Genomic DNA, 25,566 nt, shown 5'->3' with positions numbered 1-25,566 from the left:
CAGGTATTTGCTGAGCATCGACTATATGTCAGACATTGTAGGGGCACAATGAATTCAGCGCAGGGAAGAAAATAATCTCTCGTTCCCAAACTGAGAAACTGACATCAACAATTAACATGAGTGCAAGTAGTAAGTACTAAGAAGAAAAAGGGTACTCTGCTGAGAGGGACAGAGAGTGAAGGAGGGAAAGTGATCTTATATGAGGGTCGGGAGGGCTCTGATCAGAAGGATAGGTAGATACCTATCAGAGGGTGGAATGAGCCTGCACAGATCTCGAAAAAAATGTATTCCATGTGGAGAAATGAGCGAGTGCAAAGGCATGGGGCAGATGCACATGCAAGGTGTTCAGAGACTAGCAAAGAGGCCAGGAGCAGAGTAAGTAAAGAATTGGGGGCGGGGGGGGGGAGGGAATGGCATAGAGACATAAGCATGGGAGGGGTGAGCATGATTTCACTCCAAGTAAAATGGGAAGGGAGTAGGGGAAAGGACTGACATGATTTGTGTTAGGTGTTTTTGTTTGTTTGTTTGTTTGGAAAGGGAGAGAAAGGGAAGCCTCCCAGGGAGGAGGCAGCCAATGGATGTTCTGCTCTCACACTGATGTTTCTGCCTCCTGCCCAGGATCAAACCCACAACCCAGGCATGTGCTCTGACAGGGAATCAAACTGGCCACCTCCTGGTGGATGGGCTGACGCTCAACCAACTGGGCCACACCAGCCAAGGCTTTATTAGGTTTTTTAAAAAATCACTCCTGCTTCTTTGTGGGAAACAGACTGCCAGGGAAAAGGCATGATACAGGTTGAGGCTATTGCAATAATCTAGGTGAGAGATGACCGTGGCAGAGACCGAAGTGGGAACAGTGAAAATGAAGAGAAATTGCCATGTTCTGAACAAATTTCAAAGGTAGAGCCTTTAAGATATGCTGGTGGAATGGATATAGGTTGCAAAATAAAGAATTGAAGGAAAGAGGAAGAGGAAAAACAGGAAGGCGGGTTTAGGGGATAAAGTCAAGATTTCGGTTATGGGAAAGCTGAGATACCCATTGCTGATGACAGGCTGCGGCTGAATATGCAAGTGCTGGCATCTGTGCTGGAGATCCACATGTGAGAGCTGGAGCACACACGTGGCTTGCAGAGGCACAGGACTTATTTTATCAAGAAGTAAGTGTGTCTTAACTGGCCATCTTGCTGCTCTCGGTCTCAGCTTCCCACTTTCAGAGAAAGGATGACACCTGACCCGTGTCTTCACAGTGATATTTAAGGCACAGTGAGAGAGTGACAGACAAGATCTGTACAAGAAATAAAAGCAGAAAGAGCAGTCTAGGCAGAAAAAAACAAAGTATGTTCCAGGAACAGTAAGCAGATCATTTGGACTAAGTAGATACTTGTTCCAAGCAAAACAGGAAAAATTGAAAGCTAAGAAAAACAGGAAGTTTTGATTTGAGAATCTGGGGAATCTATCAAAAGTTATATTTCAGTAGTATTTAAAAAATGGACAAATCATATTACCTAGAAAAAAGAAAAGATGAAAAGAACATCCTCAAAATGACAGGATAACAATCAGATCTAAATTACATATTATATTAGAAAATGTTAATTAGAATACCCATAATTATCACTAGACAGACCCTGGCATCAACAAGCAAAGGTTGGGGGGAGTTTATTAGTTCTCTACTCAACCTCTCAAGCACAGACCTAGGACACAGCAGTACCTTTCTGCAAATGCAGCCTTTATTCCTTTGTCTCTACTTTGGACAATTTGGGGGAATAAGCAAGTGGCACATTGGGATCTCCATGATAAACAAGTCCTTTTTCTCCCTAAGTCTCATGTCCTCTCCTATAAAATGTGCTGCAGAAATCAGAATTGCTAAACTCAAGGATGCTGTGAGAATCAAGAGTAAGTGTATGAACAGCCTCTACAAATGGAAAAAGATGCATGAATTAATTTTTGCTCTTGGTAACTGACACATATCAAACCAACAGTGGGAACTCATTCACATTCTGATTCCGTGAGTCATAATATGCAAAGCACACCACCACGAGAAGAGAAAAAGAGCGTCAGCATCATAACCTTTTCCCTGACAGCCCACAGACACACCTGCATGCTCAACGCTCACTTGGACTACATCAAAGGAAAGAGGGCAATGGCTCAATCATGAAAATTCATTATCATTTCATATTATTTCTTTGTTGAGCTAAGAGGTTAGTACCATCTCTTACTTTGCTTTTCATAAGAAAACAATGAGCCATTTTAAGACAGGGTCCCAGCCTTCTGAGAAAACACACACACCACAGTTTACTTGGCCTGTTTCACTTGATTTCAATTGTTCTGCTTTCCTGAATACGACCAGGATGTAGCACAGCAATCGCAGCCTTTTTCTAGAAAGAGCACTTAAAACCCATTCTTGATTTACCACAGTTAGGACATAAAAAATGGGCTCTCACTGAGCCTGGTAGAAACACTTCAAGTGTGTTTGCTGACGCTGCAAACTATTTTACAGACAAGCCTCAGATGGGAAAAACATTTCAAAGGATTTGAAGGAACACACGAGTCAAACAAATTTCCTAGCATGATGGTCTGACTTGGTTAGAGCAGCGGTTTTCAACTGGTGTGCCACAAGAATTTTTAAACCATTCAATACCTGACTAGTTAGTAAGAGGCACTGACCTCTTTTCCCTTAGCCCATCAAATAAAAAATTAAGAAAATGACAACAGCCAACATAACATAGCTATCCAGTGTGCATGAATCAAAATTACACCTATTTTTTTGTCAGATTGGCAAAAAATACGTTTTTTGGTGTGCCGCAGAATTGTATCGATTACTTTATGTGTGCCGTGAGAGGAAAAAAGGTTGAAAACCACTGGGTTAGAGGGAAAAGCCGTAGTTGACCATATATCATGATTTCTCCCAATGACAGGAAAGTTTTCTTATATTAATTTAACAAATTATTTCATTTACAGTGATTTTCACTGAAAATCAGACACACAAACCAGAAAAAATAAATAGAAAACAGCTACGGTGGTTTGATATCATAGGATCAGAAACACGTCCAGTGCCTTTTAGTGACAGTAGAAACTTACAGGAGAAATATCACTGAGTAGACTGCTGAGACAGTTATGAGGCCAGAGCGAGGCCCTGGCCTTGGAGAGCGGGCTCCAGGTCAAACAGCAGGCGTCGATGGGTCCACTGAGCCTTTGTTCATAGCCTCTCCTCCATCGGGAATTGCCCTTCCCATCTTTCCAGGCCCAGCTCAAACACTCTCTTCCATGAAACCATCCCTGCGTTTCCCCAGTGAGAAAATCATCTTGCTGTCTACTGGGTTCCTAAGACTTTGTCTATATTTCTCGTGAAGGACCCCTCTTATTCTGCTTCATATTTTGTATGCATGTATACGGCTTCTCTCCCCATTAGTCAGCTCTTGGACGGTAAGGTCTAGGTGCCAAGTACTGTTCTGGATGCTGTATATTAACTATCTCTAATCCTCACAAGCTGCACACACAGTATGGACAGTCGGGCCTCCATATCTGTGGGTTTCATATCTGTAGACTGAACCAATCCTGGATGGGAAACAGAATTTTTCAAACATGGCTAAGAATCCACGGATGCGGAGGGCCAACTGTATTCAGTGTTCCACACCATTTCATGTATGTGGGACTTGAGCATCGTGGAGTTTGTTTTTGTTTTTGTTTGTTTTGTTTTTAAATATATTTTATTGATTTTTTACAGAGAGGAAGGGAAAGGGATAGAGAGTTAGAAACATCGATGAGAGAGAAACATCGATCAGCTGCCTCCTGCACACTCCCCACTGGGGATGTGCCCGCAACCAAGGTACATGCCCTTGACCGGAATCGAACCTGGGACCCTTCAGTCCGCAGGCCGACACTCTATCCACTGAGCCAAACCAGCTAGGGCAAGCATCGTGGAGTTTTATATCAGCTGGGGGGTCCTGGAACCAATCCCCCGCCCCTCCCCAATACTGAGGGGCAACTGTATTAAGCCCCATTTCATAGACAGGGAAACTGAGACAAAGTGAGGTGCATAATTGGTCTGAGCACTGTCAGCTGTTAAATGGAACAGCTGAAATCTGAACCAAGCTCATCTCAATTCATAGACTTTTGCTCTTTCTTTCCCAACATGCTGCCCTCAGTGGTTACAGAAAAATATATTTGAAATGAAGGTAACACTAAAATAGCTCAATAAGTACGTATCAATAAACTTAGTCTCCATATTTACATTAGCCTCATGTATCCCTTTTGTACTCATGCTTTTTTAATAAACATATTTTTATTATTGATTTCACAGAGGAAAGGAAAGGGAGAGAGAGTTAGAAACATCAATAATGAGAAAGAACGATTGATCAGCTGCCTCCTGCACACCCCACACTGAGGAATGAGCCCGCAACATGGGCGTGTGCCCTTACTCAACCTTTGTGTGTCACCTGACATACAGAAGAATCACTGTGCAGCCCAACCCTGCAGGGGCCTCCTTCCCACCGGAGTCTATGTGCCACACAGACACCCTGAGGGTGTCTACCCCACTGCTGCTCCAGTCATCCCTTGTGGCTGTAACAAAGGCATGGGCCCCTAGAAAAAATGATGAATGATAGCCACTGTCCCAACACCTGGTTTTCTCCAAAGATGCTCAAACATTGGGGGGAAGGGTGCAGAAAGATGGCCTAACCTATGACCAGAAAGGTAATGTCCTGCAAAGAAAGTGCCAGAAACTGACCTACAAGTCTGGGCCTCAGGAATTGAACTTGACAGAGGTAAAGAGAAAATGTCCAAAATCTGTTTATTCCACATCCCACATTCCACCTTCATCAACCACCCAACTCTAAAATAGTTCTTCCTTACATACTTTCCCAATGAAGAGGCAGCGAGGCACTGTGGGAAAGCACAGAACCTGGTCATGCAGAAACGGACCTGAACCTGCGCTGCAAATGGTTAGGTGAGTTGTTTCATCTCTCTAAGCCGCAGGTTTACCAACTATAAAATGAGGGTGGGAACATCAAAGACACAGGTAATATATTAAATACTCATACACCTGAGTGTACACATGTGAGAGACAGAAATGATTAGCATGTGGACTCAACAAATAGGAGCTATTATTATTACTGCTTTACATTTGTTTTTCCTCTTTTCTTATACAGGCTATATACTGTCTAATAAAAGTCTAGCTCATGATGCTAACTTGATGTCAATTCTAAACACAACATAATCACTCATTAACAATAACCCAGGAAAAAGAAATAAAAGCCAATGAAGCACGCAATTATGTTTTAGCCACATTGTCATAAAATGCTACTCACCTGATACAATCTGTGAAGTTCAAGCCATTGTTCAAGCAAAATTACTATTTCCTCATGAAGCCCGTTGGGGGCCTTCAAAGCTGGACCTTGGACCACCCGTCCCTGCCTTTCCTCACAGCATAAAAGGACAGTCGGGTATCCAGAGTTCACGGAGCAAACCCCGGGAGAGCCCATGAAAACTACTATTCACTGATTTTTATAGCCCAAAGCGAGTTATCCGGTATTTATCAGAATCTTTCTTTGTCTTTTTGCTAAATTATATTCTCCTATCAGGTAAGTTCAGTTTTCATCATTCGATCACTAATTTTATTTAAATCTCACTGTACAATTATACATTTCATCCTGCCCTTTGCTGTGTGCCGAGAACCAATTTCAGCATGTAATAATTACAAGAGTTCCATCAAAAGGTTGATGGGACTTGGTGGGCTCAACAAGGGTGAGCCACACATGTAGTTTACCTGTTGGAAATGGCTAAACGGCACTTCCCCCAAACCTGAATAGGACTGTTAACTGCCAGACAGCTCAGGGCATTTTATTGCCTCCCGTTGGCCAAACACCTGAACAGCTGTAGGCTATTACCCAAACTGATAATGCTTCTGTATAATACCCTTTGATACCTTACCCTTTGAAGTGTATATTTCCACCTTGCCTTGGGACAAATTGTGTTTAATAAAAGCAAGGGGTCCTGAGACAAGGAGAGTCTTCTAGCTCCTTCAGCTGAAGCTCCTCTGACCCCCAATGCCTTTCAAAACTATCTTTCATCTCCGGATTTTTAAATCATCTATGCACAGCCCCTTTCTCCAGAATGCTGAATGCTTTGTAAGGCTGGAAAAGGAACCCCGGCATTATGGTGCCCTAACGAGGGACACCAACATAGCTGTGAAGCTCAATGTCATTTCTGAAAACAATCTCTCCCCCAGTGAAATGATGCAGTATTAAAAGGAAATTTTAAATCCTTCTGCTTTCTTTAACGAAGTGAAGAGGAAAACCTATGGAATGAATGGGACCTAGGAGAGGAATCAACCAAGCGCAAAGGGGCACATAGGGACAACCCCATGTGCAGTCTGGGGCAGACCCTATGTGGAATCTGGTTCAGACCAACGTTTAACAAGATTTCTCACTGAGACAAGAAAATGCAAATACTGAGTAGAACATTGATGATACTTATGAATGTGAGTCACGTTTTTTGGTGTGACCGTGATGCTGTTTTTTCCAAGGCTCTCTTATATTTTAGAGATAACTAATGAAATGCAGGTGTCCCAAAACAATGAATGTATAAACACTTTAACAGCTGACAGCTCAATTTTGAAAATGAAATGTATTTTAACAAACATTGTCTTTATAAATATTCATCATGTGTGTTTTCATTTTTTGGGGGGACACCCTACATTTACAGCTGAACTAATATGAGGTGTAGGGTCTGCTGCAGATGATTTGGGTTGGGGTGGGGCTAGCAGTAGAGATGAAACAAGACTGGTGGCCAGCTGACCGTGACAGAAGCCAGGGAATGGGTACAGGAGGATTCTTACACTATTCCCTCTACTTTTGCAAAATTTTACACGTGTCCATTTAAAAAATATTAAAAGTGAATAAAACTTCACAAAACCAAAGGAAAAAAGCATTCTGTGAATGTCATTATCAGATCAGAACTAAAACAGTAGCATATGTGCATATGTCTTTACCCTGAAGACCAGCTAAAAGTATTAAATAGCATTCAAATATCTTTCATATGAAAAAACAAAGTTTGTAGATTAAACCAACACTAGTATTATTATTTGGAATTCCAAATAGATGCGGCTCAAATGTCATGACTCACCTTTTTCAAAGCACAAGCCTTTACTACTTTTTCATATCGTTCCTTTTCATATTTCTTCCCAAATAAAATATTACTCCTCACAGTTCCTGGAAACACCCAGGGCTGCTGAGCAACATATGCGACCTTTCCATTCACAGTGACCAGCCCCTGGCTCGGGGGCAGTTCCCGCAGCACAGCAGCTAACAGCGAAGACTGAAAGAGATCGCAAACAAAGCATTACAGGCAACACTCAGACAGACAAGCTGCTGCAGGACAGCCTCCCCCCTGCCCTGGGGTTTCATCAACCTTATAGCCCTGATAGTGAAAACAGGACAAAGTAAAGCCCTGGAAGCTGCAATGAAAAAATGTTAAATACCACTATTGGTCAGTATAAATTAATGGCTAAGTGCTATTAATAAAATAAAAGTAGAACAAGCTCGCTCTGCCCCAAACTTTTCCCCCAAATGAAATGCTCTACTCTCAACAAAGACTAATTAAGGATGTTTAACTTTCTTAACTAACAGAGTGACCTGGTATGATATACATTTCATAGGCCAGTGTACTGCAGTTGTCCCAGCAACCAGGCAGCCTTTACTTCACAAAGACTTGTTCCTGCAAAGCTATGTGTACATAATATATGCAATGCACCAGAAAAGATTATTTAAAGAACTCTGAAGAGAGTCATGTTTCTGAAGAAAAAAAAAAAAAAAAAAAACATCATAAGAGAAATAAACTGAAAGGGCGGGGAGACTCCATGTTCCTTTTGTTCTATGTCCTCCACCTCGTGGAGTCAGGTTCCTGCCCTAGAACCTCTTCAAGAGCCCAACCCACACTTTTGGATTAGCCAATAGAAATGCAAGGGGAAGGTAAGCCGCACCCTGCCCCATGTGCAACCTGATCCCGACCAATCAGCAGAGACCACACTACCTCACCCCTCCTACCTCTCCCAGGCCCCCTATAAATCAGCGCGTTTGGGGGCTGACTCGCTCTCTCTCTCTCCACCTCGCCGCTGCGCCGGTGTGTGTGTGTGTGTGTGTGTGTGTGGGACTGAGCTCGAGCTAGCTCGATTAAAAAGGCTCTTTGCTTTTGCATCGGACTCGGCTCCCTCGTGGTCTTTGGGAATCACGAAATCTGGGCATAACAAAACCTCCATCCTTTTTACAGCCTATGTTTAGATTTCTATATGTTGTTGTTTCAGAACACACAAGACTAAGTATACACGCACATTTCCTTCAACAGCATACAGACGCGACTTCGGTAAGGTCTGCCCTGACAAAAAGAGGTCCCATTTTCTCAATCATTCCAGCCTGAATAGCTGTCACTTAAGTAATTTCCTTCACTGAGATGGCCAACGTCCAGACAGGCAGTTCCCAGCTATGCCACTTGAATGGCCAAGAAGAAAAACATAATGTGCTGTGTCCAGATTTATTGGTCCATGCAACCTCCTTGCAAAATGAACATTCCATGGAACACACTTTGAGAAAGGCCATTCTAGGTATACCCAACTTACACTTGTGTTACATATGGCTTTGGGCTCAACCCTGAGATTTTAATATGGGATGTGGCATTGCATCGAGCTGCCCAAATACATTACAACTCACCTTTCCTGCTCCCACAGGTCCAACCACAGCTAACAATTCACCGGGTCTGACAGTGAAGGAAAGGTCTTTTAGGGTTGGGGTTTCTGATACCTACAATTGAAGGTTTACAAAAAAGTGTCCATTTCAATAAAGTAAGACACATCAAATAGTTGAGAAAATAGTTAATAGTCATTGATACGTGCAGATAACCCACATCTTTTTCCTTCCTATTGCCTTTAGGAAGGCCTCTTCTTTTAACATAGTTCCTTAAGGAAACTGCTCTAGACACAGAATGTAAGTAGTAGAAAAGACAAAGCACCTTCTCCAAATGAAAACTTCTTGATGCGCACTATCTTATTAAAAATAATATACTTCAACATTCAGTGTGAGAGGTTTTCATCATTTACAAGTTGTCATAACCCTTGGTTTTACGCTTATTTCATTCATCTCCACAAGGTGGCAGCATAAGTTCATGGCATGCCTGTACTTCACTAATAAACAATTTGAAATCGCCACTAATCTCTCCATCCTCATTTGATAAAGAGCAAATCCATTCATTTCATGAATGAAATACCAGTCAGTGAGACCTTCCCTCACCTACCTGTCCAGCTGTCTAGTGGAGCTGGTTAGTCTTTCTCCTACATGTGCTTCATCTTACCTCAGCTTCTCTCCAAACCCCCCAGTGTCTGAGCCCATCCCCCACCCAGGGGCGCTTTCATTTTTTACACTCCCTAACTACCTCCTAGCAGGGGGCATAATCCATTCCCAGGCAATGCCAACACAATAGAACAGGGTGATCTGTACTACAATGCAAGACGCAAAAAAGTCTGAGAACATAACATGTTAAGGTTCTTGAAAGAATAGAATAGCTCATTTCACAATGTAGCATAGTTTGGTACAAAAGAAATTTGGTCATGGGTCATAGAAAGGGGGTGTCAGCTACCTCAATGCATTCAATAGAGTACATCTCTATAATGAGTGTTAATGGTGCTTTCTATAAATGCTTAACAATGTATTATGGTGAGGAATACACAGCAGGAGGTAAATCTACTGTATTAAGTCAGGGCAGGTTAGGTGAGCCAGCTTGTGTGAGCTTCCATGTGCAAAGTGCAATGATGTGGTTTTATGTATTAGGGATTTATTTTGCTGGAAATGGCAGACACTAAATTAGAAGCAGGTGACCACGATGCAGGTGGCACAGGCATGAAAACACAGTCTACGGAGTCTGGACCCCTGACCACTGGAGAAGGGAGAGCCGGCATGGAGGTGGGAAGGAGTGCAGCTCGGGCACCTGTCTGCTCCGGCCTCCATTTCTATGATCGGGCTGCCACCTTCCTGAGAACTGCAATCAACTCCAGCTCAGCCCTTGGAGAGCACAGTCCAAAGCCAGGAGGCAGGAGCGAGAGAAGCTGGTACGTCCCCCTGCATCCAGCACCCTTACCACGACAGTCACCTCATCTCCGCAGGGCCAGCACCAGTACCACAGCCCTTCACAGTGTAGTCCCGTCGTCTGTGGGTTCTGCTTAACACTGATGACCCTCTGGTCAATGTCACCTCCTCCCTGAGTTCCTATAGCCCTAGCGATGGAATTTGGTTTAGCTTCTTGCCATTGCTCATCTCTGGGTCACCTCCCCTGCCACCTATGTAACTAATCCCATGCCTGAAATTCCCTCTCCTGTGGTGTGGGTTCTGTTTTCCTGACTAATCCAGAAGGATGTGCACAGAGGACCACGGAACCAGGGAGAAAAGTGTTTCAGTTTTTTGAAACTGAGTGTGCAAGTTTGAGAACTTCTTGAGCGTGGCCCCTGGCTTGTTTTTCTTTCCCTATTTGCCTAGATGTCATGTATAAACCAAGCACTGGGAAAATCCTTGTGATCCTGACAGTTCAACCTGTCAGCTTGCCACTCAGTGAAACCCTTAGACTGGGACTCACTGAGCTTACTGTGCCCGCCTGCTGCCTCCGCCCCGCTCTCGCTGCCACCAAAGTAGCCAGCACCATCCAGAAGCTTAGACTAGGGGAGCCCCCAGTCTACCCCACAGCAAAGATCCAAATTGTGGCTTCATTCAACATGTCATAACATGGTCTGCTAACAATCAAGATAAAAAATGGACACTCTAATCCTGTAAATTCGAACATTACAAACTTACATATTTTAAGTTCAAAATGTGCTAATACCTTGAAAGTTCTCTTAAAAAGGAGATAAAGAGCAACATGTCAAATGCCTTAGGCTGATTTTATACTTCGTCTCCGTTCAATGCAAACCTTGTTCCTGATTTTATGAGTTTTTATAACATACTTTCAGTAAATGAGCAATCACATCTGATACCATCTGCATAATCCCAAAATTCTCTATTATATCTAAGTCACCAGTTGTCTTTTAGCAGCCACGACCTCGTAATAAAGGATTTGTTACCTTATCCCAAAAAGCAGTAAAATCTTGCACATGCACTATCGTTTTACCGTCTGATGGTAGCTGATAGTAGCACTGTGTTACTTCATCAAGCAATAGAAAGTTCTACAGAAAAGGAAAAAATACAGATTGTTTAAACTGCAGGAACAAAATCACAAACAAAAATAACTGCTTTCCTGGAATTTGAAATAGAAAAACTTTACACAGGGTACATTTTACCAAATGCACTTAAGTGTTAGTTCACATCAGAACATATCCTATAATATATTGTCTAGTTGAACCTTGAACAACTCAGGTTTGAACTGTGAGGGCCCATGGATTTTTCCAGTAAGTACGTACTGTAAAGGTAGTATTTATTTTCTTATCGTTTTCATTAAGTCTGCCAATCAACAGCAGGCTATTAGTAGTTAAGTTTAAGAGAGTCAAAAGTTACACACAGGTTTTCGACTGCACAAGGTGGTCGGCGCCTCTAACCTCCATGTTGTTCAAGGGTCAATTATATATTTTGGTATAAATTTCACATATCTATATTTTTAGCACATATAATTATATAATATACTGTAAACTGTATTTGTAGTACAGTATTAAATATAATAGTATTACATATTATTATTGTTACATACATTAGTAGATATAATGTAATATAAATTATGTATCAGCAATATACTGTATATTAGAATTCATGGCCTCCTGGTTATCTTGGTAACCTTCTCAACAAGTGTATTAATAACCCTGAAGAGACAATATTGTTACAAACCTGAACACATTCATAACCTGGGCATTTTTTTTAATATATTTTATTGATTTTTTTTTTTTTTTTTTACAGAGAGGAAGAGAGAGGGATAGAGAGTTAGAAACATCGATGAGACAGAGACATCGATCAGCTGCCTCCTGCACGCCCCCCACTGGGGATGTGCCCGCAACCCAGGTACATGCCCTTGACCGGAATCGAACCTGGGACCCTTCAGTCCGCAGGCCGACGCTCCATCCACTGAGCCAAACCGGTCAGGGCTCTGGGCATTTTTATTGCTTTACTTTTGCATTACTAACAATAAACACAAGAGTTGGTAGGAAATTATTCCATAAATATTTACTGAATCACACCCTGTGCCAAGCACCATTCGACATGCCAGGAACACAGAGACAAGGCCATTCCAGGCTTTCAGGGGATCAGGCTGGCGCCGGAGCACAGGCTGGGAGCATAGGCTGGGAACACACAATCAACGGCTGAGACCATGAATGAAAGCCCCGACTTTGCTGCTTAGTTGTTGCAACCTTGAGCTGGGTGGACACTCAAGTGCACACTGCTTGTTCCTCGTGTGTATCAAATCAATATATGACTACTTGTCATTAACCATCACTGTTTTAAAAGTAAAACACACTAAGCGTCTGTCTCTTAAAAAATATTTCATGAGCACCTTTTCACAATCACTCGTGTCTTTTCTCCTTAGTAAGTGCCCTCTCCTCAGCAGCAGGAATGGCCATGTCTTCCACCTCTTGCTACTTTCCAAGGTAGTTGAGCTAGTCGATACTGGATAGCTGAATAAAACGGTCCTGATAACCACTGGAAATCTAACATAACGACACAGAGGAACACTTCCTCTTGCTCTGCAAATCTACACTAAAAGAAAACTATGCAAATTGACCATCACTTCATGATGCCCACCAGCCAATCAGGAGTGAGTATGCAAATTATCCTCATTGCCTCCGTAGAGACTGACAGCAGGGAGGAGGCAGCTCCCAGCACAGCCTGCTTGGTTGTCGCCACGGTGTGGAGCAAGCAGGCCCTGCAGAGAGCAGAGAACTATGGGGAGCAGGCCTAACCTCTCAGCAGGACATCCCCTGAGGGCTCCCGAATTGGAGAGAGCACAGGTCAGGCTGAGGGACACACAACCCTTGCCCCATGCACAAATTTCGTGCACCAGGCCTCTAGTGCTAGACATAATGAGAAAAGCTACACTGGTGCAGGAACTGAATAAACTGAGACCACCACCACCCACCGCCCCCTAAAATATCTCAGAACCTATGGCGGACTGCTGACTGTCCTCAAAACCTGCTCTCAGGCTTCTGAGGTAACAAAACCCCAATTTCCAGCTGCACATGGCAGTCTAGAGAAGGACCTCTCTTCCCAGCCTCCCATGCAGATAAGGTAGCCCTGGGACTAACGCAGACCAGTGGAGTGAACACGACCAGCAACCTTTCTCTGCCCCACAACCTGGGACTTGGGGACGGTGGCCAGCTTGCTCAAGGCCCCACACAGGGGACTAACAAGAAAAAGTCTGGGTCCCTGGCACCATGAAGGATCCTACTAGCCAGGGACTTGTCATGGAGTGAATTCTGTCCTCCCAAAAAGTTATGTTGAAGTTAGAGGGTGATTACAGAAGTAATTCATTAAGGGGTGGTCATGCTGGAGTATGGTGGGACCCCAAACCCAGTATGACTGGGATCCTTATAAAAAGGGAAGAGAAATGCAGAGACAAATGCACAGGCAGAGAACAGCCACATGAGAGGGACTGGAGTGACATGTTACAAGCCAAAGAGCACCTAGGGTTTGCCGACAACCACCAGAAGCTGGGAAAGGCAAGGAAGGATTCCCTCCTACACTTCAGAGTAGGGTTGAGGAACATCCGGCCCACGGGCCATATAAGGCCCACGAAATCATTTGGCCTGGCCCTGCCAAGGCATGAGGGGTGAGTTAATTAAATGTTTGAGCAAATATAGCAGGCTAATTTTTAAGTTGATAATTTTATATGGCCTGCGAATGATGCTATAAATATCCAAATCGCCCTTGCCAGAAAAAAAATTATTCCCACACATGCTTTAGAGGAATTTGTGACCCTGCTGACACCTTGATTTCAGACTTCGAGCCTCCAGAACTCTGAAACAATGAATTTTTGCTGTTTTAAGCCACCCAAGGTTATGGTACTTTGCTCCTGCAGCCCTAGGAAACGAATACAGAACCTTATAAGAATGTTTGCCTGAGCGGAAAGGAAAGTCCCTTGTGTAAGCAGCTTTAACGTGGGTGTTCTAGAACCCATAGGCAAACCTAATCCTAACTGGTACAGGAGGCAACTGAAATTAGCACGTGAAAGACAAAATAGCACATAAAGAAGTCACCTGCTAAAAAACTGTAAACACCCTTAATATTCTTGTCTGTGATTCCAAAAAGCTCCCAATGCGATGCCCTACTTCAAAAGAATAGCTGGTAAACACTGGAAATGAAAGTGTCTCTGTAGGAAAAGGAAAATGCATCCCTTTGCATTTCTCTTAAAGACCCAGCAAGTGTGAGGCACGATCTGCTCATTCAGTCCTTCACTCACCCACCTACCCAGACCCACTGAGAACCTACTCAAGACCTGGCTTTTCCTACCTGCCCAAGCCCATGTCTAGGCAGGGAGGCCGGATGGACACTGTGGTCTGAAGACACCTCTGCAGGCTGTAGACCCACCGCTTGACTTCTCTCTGCACACCTCCCCTTCCCTAGTCAACCAACTACCAACTCTTACCTATTCTGCCACAATCCACCACTCTCTCCAATCCTCCATTCCTCTGGAAACAGCATTAATTCCAGGATCTCACTCACTACCAATCATTGAAAATACTGGCATAACTTCTTTTGCCGTCTCCCTACATTTCCCGATTCCTTCCCCAGCACTCTCCAACACCACTCCCTATTGACCTGCTTAAAACTCCTCTGAGAATGTGCAACATGCTTAAAACCTTTTAGGGACCCATTCCCACCTAAGTCCATGCTCCCAAAGTGGCCTCAGCCTTGATCCTACCCACCCTTCTGAGTCCATCTCAAATACTAACCCTCCTAGAAAGCAAATCAGAATGCACCCCCACCCCCCCACCGGCACCGCCCTCCCGACCTCGGAATCCCCAGAGGGGCTTTAAATCTGGAAGAGGGTAGAGACTATAATATCACGCACTTGACAACCACAATCTCAATTCCACCTAATGCCGAGCCTCACACAGAGTCAGCATATCACAGTATCTACTGGAGGAATGAACAGACTATATAGTTGGTTCAAGTGAGTCAATCCATTGAGTACATGACTACAGACTTTACGCAGTTAACATGCAACAAGCAAAGGTAATGTGTTACAAATCTCATCTACACAGAATAAAATTCTGATTTTAGCTTAAATGTATGACCATCACATAAAATTCAACAGTCAGTGTGTGCACTAGAATAGAAATTTCCTACTTTAAAAAGAAAAAGATAAGAAAAACCATGTACGACGCGAGGAAGTAAATCTATTGAGCACTTTCCATAAAGAGGTCTGAGTGGAGAAAAAAGTCCCAATCTTCCCGCTTGTAAAGGAGCCAGCAGTGCTGGGTGGATTCTCCTCTAGCTCTCGTGCTGATGAAAAAGCTGAAATTAAATTGCCATTTGAGCCACGAAGTGCATACCCAGAACAGGTCATGCGGCAAAGTATCAGACGCTGGAAATGGAGCCAAAAAGATTGACTTCAGAGTGGTTGGTAGGCAAAAACCTAAGCTGCTTTAGGAACAACATAACCTCAGAGACAAATTTTACTGCTTGCAGAAGCCGCTGAAGATGTTCAGGGCTTTGAAGTTAAGACAAGATCTTTTATAATCCTACTAGAGGCCTGATGCATGAAATTCCTGCAAGAGTAGGCCTTCCTTCCCCTGGCTGCCGGCACCAGCTTCCCTCTGGTACCCAGGACCCAGGCTTCCCTCAGAGTCCTGGCTTCGTCTGGAAGGTCATCCAGCTGGCCAGTATAATTAGCATATTACGCTTTTATTATTATAGACTAGAGGCCCGGTGCACAAAATTCATGCATTGGGGGGGGGGGGGTGTCCCTCAGCCCAGCCTGCACCCTCTCCAATCTGGGACCCCTCGAGGGATGTCTGACTGCCCGTTCAGGCCCGATCCCAGTGCCATCCGGCCTGAACGGGCAGTCGGACATCCCTATCACAATCCAGGAATGCTGCCTCCTAACTGCTTGCCTGCCTGCCTTCCTGATTGCCCCTAACCGGTTCTGCCTGCCAGCCTGATCACCCCCTAACCACTCCCCTGCCAGCCTGATTGATGCCTAACTGCTCCCCTGCCAGCCTGTTTGCCCCTAACTGCCTTACCCTGCACCCTGGTCCCCCCCAACTGCTCTCTCCTGCAGGCCTGGGTCCCCCCCAACTGCCCTCCCCTGCAGGCCTGGTCCCCCCCAACTGTTCTCCCCTGCAGGCCTGGGTCCCTCCCAACTGCCTTTCCCTGCAGGCCTGGTTGCCCCAACTTCCCTCCTCTGCCAGCTTGGTCACCCCTAACTACCCTCCCCTGCTGGCCTGATCGCCCACAACTGCCCTCCCTTGCAGGCCTGGTCCCTCCCAACTGCCCTCCCTTGCTGGCCATCTTGTGGTGGCCATCTTGTGTCCATATGGGGGCAGGATCTTTAACCACATGGGGGCAGCCATCTTGTGTGTTGGAGTGATGGTCAATCTGCATATTACTCGTTTATTAGATAGGATAGAAGCCTGGTGCACAGGTGGGGGCCAGCTGGTTTGCCCTGAAGGGTGTCCTGGATCAGGGTGGGGGTTCCCTTGGGGCAGGGGGCGGCCTGGGCGAGGGGCCTGTGGTGGTTTGCAGGCTGGCCATGGCCCCTGGCAACCCAAGCAGAGGCCCTGGTATCTGGGGTTTATGTATCTTCTACAATTGAAACTTTGTAGCCTGGAGCAGAGCCAAGCCTTCTGCTTGCTCCCAGTCGAGGCAGCAGCCATTTCTGTTGGAATTTATGTATCTTCTATAATTGAAACTTTGTAGCCTTAAGCAGAGGCCTGGGCCAGCCAGGGCTGAAGAAGCTTGGCTTCCTCCATCGCCGCGGGCAACCCTAGCCTCCTGCTCTTTCCAGCTCCATGGCTGCCGCCATTTCTGCTTGGGTTTATGTATCTTCTATCATTGAAACTTTGTAGCCTTGAGTGGAGGCCTAGGTGGGCAAGGGCAGGCGGAAAGCTTGGCTTCCTCCATTGCCGGGGAAACCCAGCCTCCCTCTTGCTCTCTGTGGCCGTAGCCATTTTGGTTGGGTTTATTTGCATATTCGCTCCTGATTGGCTGGTGGGCGTGGCTGGTGGCTGTAGCAGAGTGATGGTTAATTTGCATATTACTCTTTTATTAGATAGGATTGGACTCATTCCTTACCAGTTTAAAACTTTGATTCCACAGAAACAGGAACCCTTTAGAGATCTCTGGAGGAAGACTAAATGATTACAACAACTCTTAAGGAAACAATCCACATGCCAGAAGATGCTAAGAAGGCAATGTTACAAGGGTTAAGAAACCAGGGTTCTGGGGAGAATCCTAGTTCTACTCCTTACAAGCTATGTGGGATGGGCACACTATTTCACCCGTAAGGTAGGTACCCTACTGCTCATCTCCTTCAACACCGTTGGGATTAAATGAGATGGTGTGCAAGGGCTTCAGGAGTGTCTGGGCCACAGGCAGCACATGCAGCAGCAGCATGAACACAGTATGTATGCAAAGCCACCACCTGGGGAAGTTACAGTGCACACTTAATGAGGAAGCTACGTAAAAGAAACTGTATTGAACTGCACGGACCATCCCTTAACAAAGTTGCTAGAAACCCCTGTCAGGGAAGGAAAAAAGAAACATGGGGGACCAGAACTGATCCCATATGACCCATCTGTTTTATGGGTAATGCTATTTTGTTTTGTTTTTTAACAGTATAGAAATTTAATCATAAGTAATCTCAGCTTTTATGGCAAGAACTTCCCCCTACCAGATAGCCCAATGCTATCTGACTTGACTGAAGATCTATTCGTGGGCATTCACTGCAGTAGAGATGCAGGAACAAACCAAGTAGATTTCTGGTCAAGCCCAGACACTCGGTTCCTGCCCTGGCACAGAGCCAATGCATCTTCATTTTAGACGTATTCATACATACAAATTCTTCGTCACCGACTGTGTCCTGGGCCCTTAACCTGGTGAGGTAAAGGGCAACAGTGGCTATGGTGGGGGTAAAACCAAATTTGAAAGGCAGAGGCTGGGGCAGGAAGAAAAGGCGGAAAAGGGACCAGGGACCACAAAGCGAGGTCCAAAAGGCAGACCGAGAAATCACAGGCAAAGCAGCGAGGAAGATTTATTTTTAAACAGAACTAAGTGATGTGGAAGTTGTTCTTCCGGTCCAAGGAGAAGAGACCTTCCAGCAACTCTTTCCTTCCCAGCCCAGAGACGAATCCTATGAATCCCAGGACTGTGTGCAGTCCCCACCTAGTCATTCCGGTTAGCACAGGAGATAAACTCCATTTCCCTCTCCTGCAGTTATGACTTGGACATCAAGGGTCCTGGGCTGCTACGTTAACGCTGCCCGTAAATCATCAGCGACGTTTACGTTATTTGTGATGCCCTCTACCTAAGGAAACGGGGAAGAGTATGTACGACATTTTGGAGTGACTGCAGATTTGGCACTAAGTACAAGGAGGCGTGATTTTACTTAAAACCTGCCGACAACTTTAAAAAGTTACTTGTCAACAAACCTGGACCCTTCTGATGGTGACCAAGGCCTCTGACACCTTCTCGATGGCCGAGGGGAAGAAGAGAGTGACGGTCAACCGCACGGCCCCATAGAGCGTCACTGCCACGAACACGCGGCTGGCTGTGATCTTGTTGCCAAGGAGCACGTAGGCAGTGAAGGTCACGAAAACGATGATTTTGCTTGACACGAAGAATGATGCCAGATTCATTCCTCTCAGGTAGGAGCTTCTCAAAATCTTGGAAATTTCCTTCCTAAGAAAGAGTAGGATATGTTTTAAGGGGAAGCATCGACAGCCAACTCATGAAATGAATTCAAGTGCCTTTTGCAGGTGGCCTCTTTCTAAGGAGTGGACAAACTTGACAATAACCATTCAACAGTTCCAACCCCGGGGCCAGCTCCCACACGAGAACTGCACACTCCATACACACTATACACACTCGCTCATCCAACCACATGCAGGATCAATGTGCACTTTAACATTTTGGGTCAATCAGACTGGGTTTGAACATTCATTCGTGAACACAGGTCGTGCTCCAGGCACCTCACTGATGACACAGAGATGCAGCCTGTCCCTTTCAGGAGCAAAGTAACTCGTTGGAAGAGAGAATAAACAACTGAAAACTTGTGAGACATCAAGATATTAGGCAGAAGTGGCCAGCAGAGGCCGGGGTGGGGGTGGGGGGGGGCAGGGGGGGGAGAGCACAGAGAAGAGGCATCTAACTGGGACCTGTGGACCCATGAACCAGTGGAGTCAGGTTGAGGCACGTCACAGAACCTGAGAAGCAGAGCCTGAGTTTGTCGGGGTCAGAGAAGAATCACAATGGGAGTGCTTTGGGCTTCTGAGAAATATGGAAAATGTGGTGGATATATACAAAAACTTACCTCCTCAGATCGGTAATAAGGTCTGCAAATGGCTTTTCCCAAGCATACATTTTTATTATTCTTATGCCAGTTATAACTTCATTCATGGTTCTGATCCTGACGTCTGTGAACGTTGCAGTCTTACTCCTAAGGGGACAGATGTGAGAGATGAGCCATGGTGTCCACTGCCAACTTCCCTCATCAGCAGAGGGCACAGGCAGAGACCAGGGATCGAATGATTCCCTACGGCTCTTTTGCACTGAGAACAGGGGCAGGTCCTACTCAAAATACAAATGGGGAAAGACTTCAACTGGGAAGTCAACAATTCATTCCAGTTCAAGAAGTAATTGTAATTTGGAGAGCTTGCAATACCTGCTGAGGAAGATGTGAGAAATGAGTCAGATACAACCTGTCTGCTCAAGGAGGTCATGGTTGGGTAGGGAAGGAAAAAAAGCACCCAATCTGCCCAGCAGGTGTGAGTCAGTGGTTGAGTGTCGACCCATGAGCCAAGAAGTCACAGTTCAATTCCTGCTCCAGGCACATGCTAGGGTTGTGGGCTCGATTCCCAGTAGGGGGCATGCAGGAGGTAGCCGATCAATGATTCTCTCTCATCGTTGATGTTTCTCTCTCTCCCACTTCCTTCCTCTCTGAAGTCAATAAAAACATGTTTAAAGGCCAAAACCGGTTTGGCTCAGTGGATAGAGCGTCAGCCTGCGGACTGAAGGGTCCCAGGTTCGATTCCGGTCAAGGGCACGTAACTTGGTTGCAGGCACATCCCCAGTGGGAGGTGTGCAAGAGGCAGCTGATCGATGTTTCTCTCTCATCGATGTTTCTAGCTCTCTATCCCTCTTCCTTCCTCTCTGTAAAAAATCAATAAAATATATTTAAAAAAAAAAAAAAAAAAAAAAAAAAAAAAAAAAAACATGTTTAAAAAAAGAAAAAAGCACACCTGATTCTAACAAGAACAACAATTGACTATACTGTAATAAACTAAGAACGAAGTGCTGGGAAGCAGAAAAGAGAGGGCTTGTTAATTTACTGGGAAAGGAAAGAGCAAAAAAGCTTCAGAATTCTGGCAGCATTACAATAATCCTCAAAGGATCAGGGACATTTCTTCATGGCAAAGAAGGGAAAGAAAATTCCAAGTAAAGTACCAGGTTTCAAGGCACAAAGAAAAGAACTTAATGTGCTTCAAACAAAGTATCTCCATCCCCCTGACAACCTTGGCAATGACCCATTTCCAACCCTCAGGGATCTGCTTCATGGCTAATTCATCACCATTAGGCTCTTCATCACCGGACACATTTCAATCACATCCACTGTTAGGACTGTGGGATGTTATGAAGACATAATTAAGATCAAGCTCCTTGGGGAGCTTATAACTAATGGAAACAGTGAATTGTTCAAAAATGACACACGCTGCAAATGGCTTTAACACAAGCATAATAAAAGTATATGCAGCTAGAACTGGGCCCATAAGATATCTAAATGTATTACTAGTTGATAATTTTTAAATAACTTTGATGCATGTAAATTCTGCTAAAGTACGCTCTACTTCAGGGGTCCTCAAACTTTTTAAACAGGGGGCCAGTTCACTGTCCCTCAGACCGTTGGAGGGCCGGACTATAGTTTAAAAAAAAAACTATGAACAAATTCCTATGCGTACTGCGGGCCCGGGACGAGTCGGCTGCTAAGCAGGACAGGCAGCGGCACCCGGCGGGCTGGATAAATGTCCTCGGCGGGCCGGATAAATGTCCTCGGCGGGCCGCATGTGGCTGGCGGGCCGCATGTGGCTCGCGGGCCGAAGTTTGAGGACCCCTACTACTTATTGAGAATTGGTCCCAAAAACGCTAGCCAAGAGGGACCAGCAAATGCCTTCCCCGTTCCTGCTACAAGATTAGCTTTCAGATTAAGGCTGGAGCCCCACTCTCTAAGGCTACAATGCAAGAAGAAATCATAGAGGGCATTTGTTCTGTTTTTAAACAAAAGCATTGGGCAGACTGTGCATGTTACCAAATCCATGTTACTTTATTACAAGAGTACCTATCCCCGTCTCTTACCGGAAGGACGAGAACAACTTTCCCACGCAGCTTTGCAAAGGCAGGAGGATAATTAGCACAGCCATCCCAGCGAGACACGATATTCCTATCTCCCTCCAGAGCAGGACAGTCACTGCGATGGCCTGCAGTGGGCCCGCCCACAGGAAGTGCAAGAACACGGTGACCTTCAAAAAAAGACAAAGCCTTTGTAGGACTATTTAAAAACAAAGCCAGTGAAAGATACAGTATAGAAACAATCTGCTCTGAACGAACAGAGCAGATGAGAACCTAAACAAGTGATCACACTGGGTTTTCAACCCGCTACAGCACAAAGAAGCTACCATTCTGGGACAACACGGGCACACCCAGGGACAACCTGACCAGCAGCATTGGAAGGAAGATCTTGGCTTTGTCTTCCCCCCAAATGAGCTCAGGGCTTCCCCAAACTCTGCCATACAATTCAGCCCACCTCCTCTAGGCTCTCCATCACCCAGGAAGAGCCTATAGTAGGGTCCCTACCACATGCTGCAATAATTCCTTATGTACTTATCTACCTGGTAGACGATGGCTTCTCTGGGGCAAAAAGTCTTAGTCGTCCCTAAAACTGAGCAGGAACCCTAGTTCATTTTTGATAAATGAATGGTTAAAAGAAAAGTGATCTAGTACAATACAGATCTGACCAGCAGCTATGATGTCCTGGATAAGGGGGTATATTCACCAGGTAAGTGGAAAAGGAGAGTGTAGACGGTTAGAGGAGAGTAGGCTGCTTCTGGCTAAGGAACACCATTTGCCATTATTTATTAAAGGCTTCGTGCACAGCAGGCATGTGGACACAGGGCAGTATACAGGACTCCGAGGTAAAAACAATCCCTACCCACCAGGAGTTCATCGGCAGCGGTCGCCAACCTTTTGGACCTCCGCGGACCACCAGTTGGCAACCACTGGTCTAGAGGAGGAAGAAGTCTCAGCCAATAACCCCAGCACAATGTGCTAAGAAACCCAGTCAGACTATTGAGTACATTTAAGCAAGCTGGGCGAGAACACTGCTGTCTGCCTATTTACAATGGAATTATCTGGTGGGCAACATTAGAAAAACAAAACTCTCATCTACAGGACAGCATATATTTCATCTAAGATGCACACCAAAAAAAATGAAAGTTAAATTATTTATTTATTTATTAAAAGCCTCATGTCCAAAACAGAATCCTGACCCGTGGTGAACGAGATAAGATGGGTGGGAAATGAAACAGGACTGCTCAGGTGCAGCTTACCTGATCAAACTTGTTCACGTCATTGGACAGCAGATTGACGATCTGGCCGATGGTGGTCTTGCCCATGGCCGTGTGATTAAGGCGAAGCGCCTGAAAATAGGAGAGGGAAAGAGAATTATATTCCCACAGTGATACCAAGTCACACTTAGAAAACAGCAAAACGGAGAGCATTTTCGTTGGGTCTTGCCTGGTGTGTGAAGACAAGCAGGATGACCCATTACAGCAGGGCTCTAGGGACTGGAGTTTAGCCTTCTACTCCTCAATGTTATGGCAGCCACAGCCCACAAGGACAGCAAAGGCAGGAGTAGGAGGTAGGGAAAAATCCCCCACTTCATTTTTTTTTATAAATGTGGACATGTCCAAAGTCTAAAAAACATTGAGTTTATACTTAGTAGCTAACTAAAGTAATTTTCAGCCAGCCCAGCTGGCGTAGCTCAATGGTTGAGCATAATCCTACGAACCAGGAGGTCAAGATTTGATTCCTGGTCACATGCCTGGGTTGCAGGCTCCATGTCCAGTGTGGGGACGTGCAGGAGGCAGCCAATCAATGATTTTCATCATTGATGTTTCTATCTCTCTTTCCCTCTTCCTTCCTCTTGCATGAAATCAATAAAAATGTTTTATTTTCTTTTTAAAGTAATTTGCAGCCAAATTAGATGAGGGTAGATGCAACCTATAGAAAAAATTGAGAGGACTTGGAATGTAAATCTGGAGTCAGTCTTTAATTCTGAGTGTGACAGCCTTTAGACACTTCAGGTCTTGGTTTCCTTATTCTGTGAATAGAAATAGCTCCCCAGCCACCTAAATCATAGGTTTCTAAAGAGTGAAATGACAAATATTTCTTGTCTAGAATGTGTAGGACACCAACGGGACAAGATATATACAAGCACCTGAAATTCAAGTGTGAACTGGACAGAAGAACAAGAGCACAGGGAAACAAAGAAGGTTTCAACTGAGTGACACTGGGTGGGAGGAGGGAGGTGGACCTTGGACGATGAAGAGAAACAGCTATGTGGAGAGAAGAGAAGGGCATTGTGGGTGAAAGGAACAGCATGCATATAAGTCAGGGAAAGGAAAATGTGAAGGCTGCTGAATGAAGAACACTCAAAATCTGGCTTGAAAGGTGGGTTGGGAAACTGCTAGAGTTTGAAAGGTAAGATGAAACAGTAAAATTTACATTAGAGTGAGAAACTCAACTTTGGGAAGATTAAACTGTGGAAGTGATTGTCCAGGAGATATTTATAAGAAGGGAAAATTCTCCAGGCAAGAAGTAACGAGACAGTGCACTAGGATTGTGTGAATGGAAAGAAAGGGCCAGACATAATGAGAACAATTAGAAAAGTAAAAATGCTATGCAAATACAAGTGAAACAGTCACAAAATATGAAGAAGAAGGGAGGGAGAAATAGAATTTATTTACTGAAAGCTACCTTCAAAGTATTTTTAAAACCAATTTTACATATAAATGCATGTTCACCCCCATGCAAAAAATACATTATATATTTTTAAAAGAGTAGATCATAGGTTCGATTCCCGGTCAGGGCACATGCCCAAGCTGTGGGCTTGGTCCCCAGTAGGGGGCATACAGGAAGCAGCCAATCAATTATTCTCTCATCACTGATATTTCTCTCTCTCTCACTCTCTTCCTTCCTCTCTGATATCTCTATCTATCTATCTATCTATCTATCTATCTATCTATCTATCTATATATATATATATATAAATTGTTCTTGTTAATCCTCACCCAAGGATATTTTCCCATTGACTGTTAGTGAAAGTGGAAGAGAGAGAAAGACAGAGAGAAATATCAATGTGAAAGAGAAACACATCGATTGGTTGCCTCCTGCACGAGCCCTGACCAGGGCCTGTGCCGGGGAGGAGCCTGCAACCAAAGTACTTGCCCTTAACTGAAATTGAACCCAGGACCCTTTGGTCCACAGGCCCACACTCTAGCCACTGAGCCAAACTGGCTAGGGCAAAAAAATATATATTTAAAAGAAACAGTGGTGTATCATTAATATTACTGAGGAAGACACAGCGAACAGCCACCAGGCTTCTGCTTCCGGCCATGAAAGAATAACTGCTACTGGACTTGCCCTCCATTATAAATCTATAAAACTGGACAAAATACATGAAGCTGCTGTTTTCAGACACTGAACCACAGGCCGCACAGGACAGCAGCCTTGAGAGGAGGGAGATACAAGAGCTGAGCCATGGGACTAGCCTGGCTTTCTGCCCTGGGGGAATGTTCTGCCGAAGTAGCTGACGAGGAGGAGGTGGTGGCTGTTCCGACTGGCAGAATTATCTGGAACTTGCAGGCCAGAGTAGCAGATGGTAGGCCCCAAACATTTTTTGTGGGGAACTTCCAAAGCTACTTCTCCAGGGCTTCACCATTGTCCATGCCCAGGGCGAGACCTCATGGGGCCTGGAGAGCAGCAGCTGTGGGGCTGAGCACTGATGGGAGATGCCAGAGGTCATGCAGTACCAGCAGACTCTGGAGTTTCTGCCTAACTAGAATAAAGAGGTCTTCATAAGCACCTCAGACAGTCTGCTTGGACACCAAGAAAGCCATGCCTTGGTAATAAAGATCACCTTCTGGCAACGGCCATTTGGATATTTATAACATCATTCGCAGGGCATACAAAATTATCAGCTTAAAAATCAGCCTGCAATATTTGGTCAAACATTTAATTAGCTCATCCCTAATGCCTTGGCAGGGTCAGACCAAATGATTCTGTAGGCCTCATGTGGCCTGCAGGCCCCACATTCCCCACCACTACTCTAAAGTAAGGG

The 25,566-nt window shown here is 44.8% G+C and overlaps 1 protein-coding gene across 1 annotated transcript in view; it reads right to left on the bottom strand.

Annotated features, from left to right (window-relative positions):
- ABCC4 (ATP binding cassette subfamily C member 4 (PEL blood group)) overlaps positions 1–25,566 on the bottom strand; it is a 236,179-nt gene that overhangs the window by 135,389 nt on the left and 75,224 nt on the right. The window contains exons 5-11 of the mRNA XM_080659153.1: positions 22,775–22,864; positions 21,525–21,688; positions 19,486–19,611; positions 18,605–18,854; positions 11,096–11,197; positions 8,703–8,792; positions 7,123–7,314 (exon numbers count right to left, since the gene is read on the bottom strand). Coding sequence (XP_080515279.1) covers positions 7,123–7,314; positions 8,703–8,792; positions 11,096–11,197; positions 18,605–18,854; positions 19,486–19,611; positions 21,525–21,688; positions 22,775–22,864 — 1,014 coding nt within the window. The remainder of the gene's footprint in view (positions 1–7,122; positions 7,315–8,702; positions 8,793–11,095; positions 11,198–18,604; positions 18,855–19,485; positions 19,612–21,524; positions 21,689–22,774; positions 22,865–25,566) is intronic.

Source organism: Plecotus auritus (genome assembly GCF_963455305.1).
Source record: "Plecotus auritus genome assembly, chromosome: 3".
In the NCBI taxonomy this organism is placed as follows: Eukaryota; Metazoa; Chordata; class Mammalia; order Chiroptera; family Vespertilionidae; genus Plecotus; species Plecotus auritus.
Note: the sequence above shows the minus strand (reverse complement) of the source record. Positions and strands in the feature narration are given on the sequence as shown.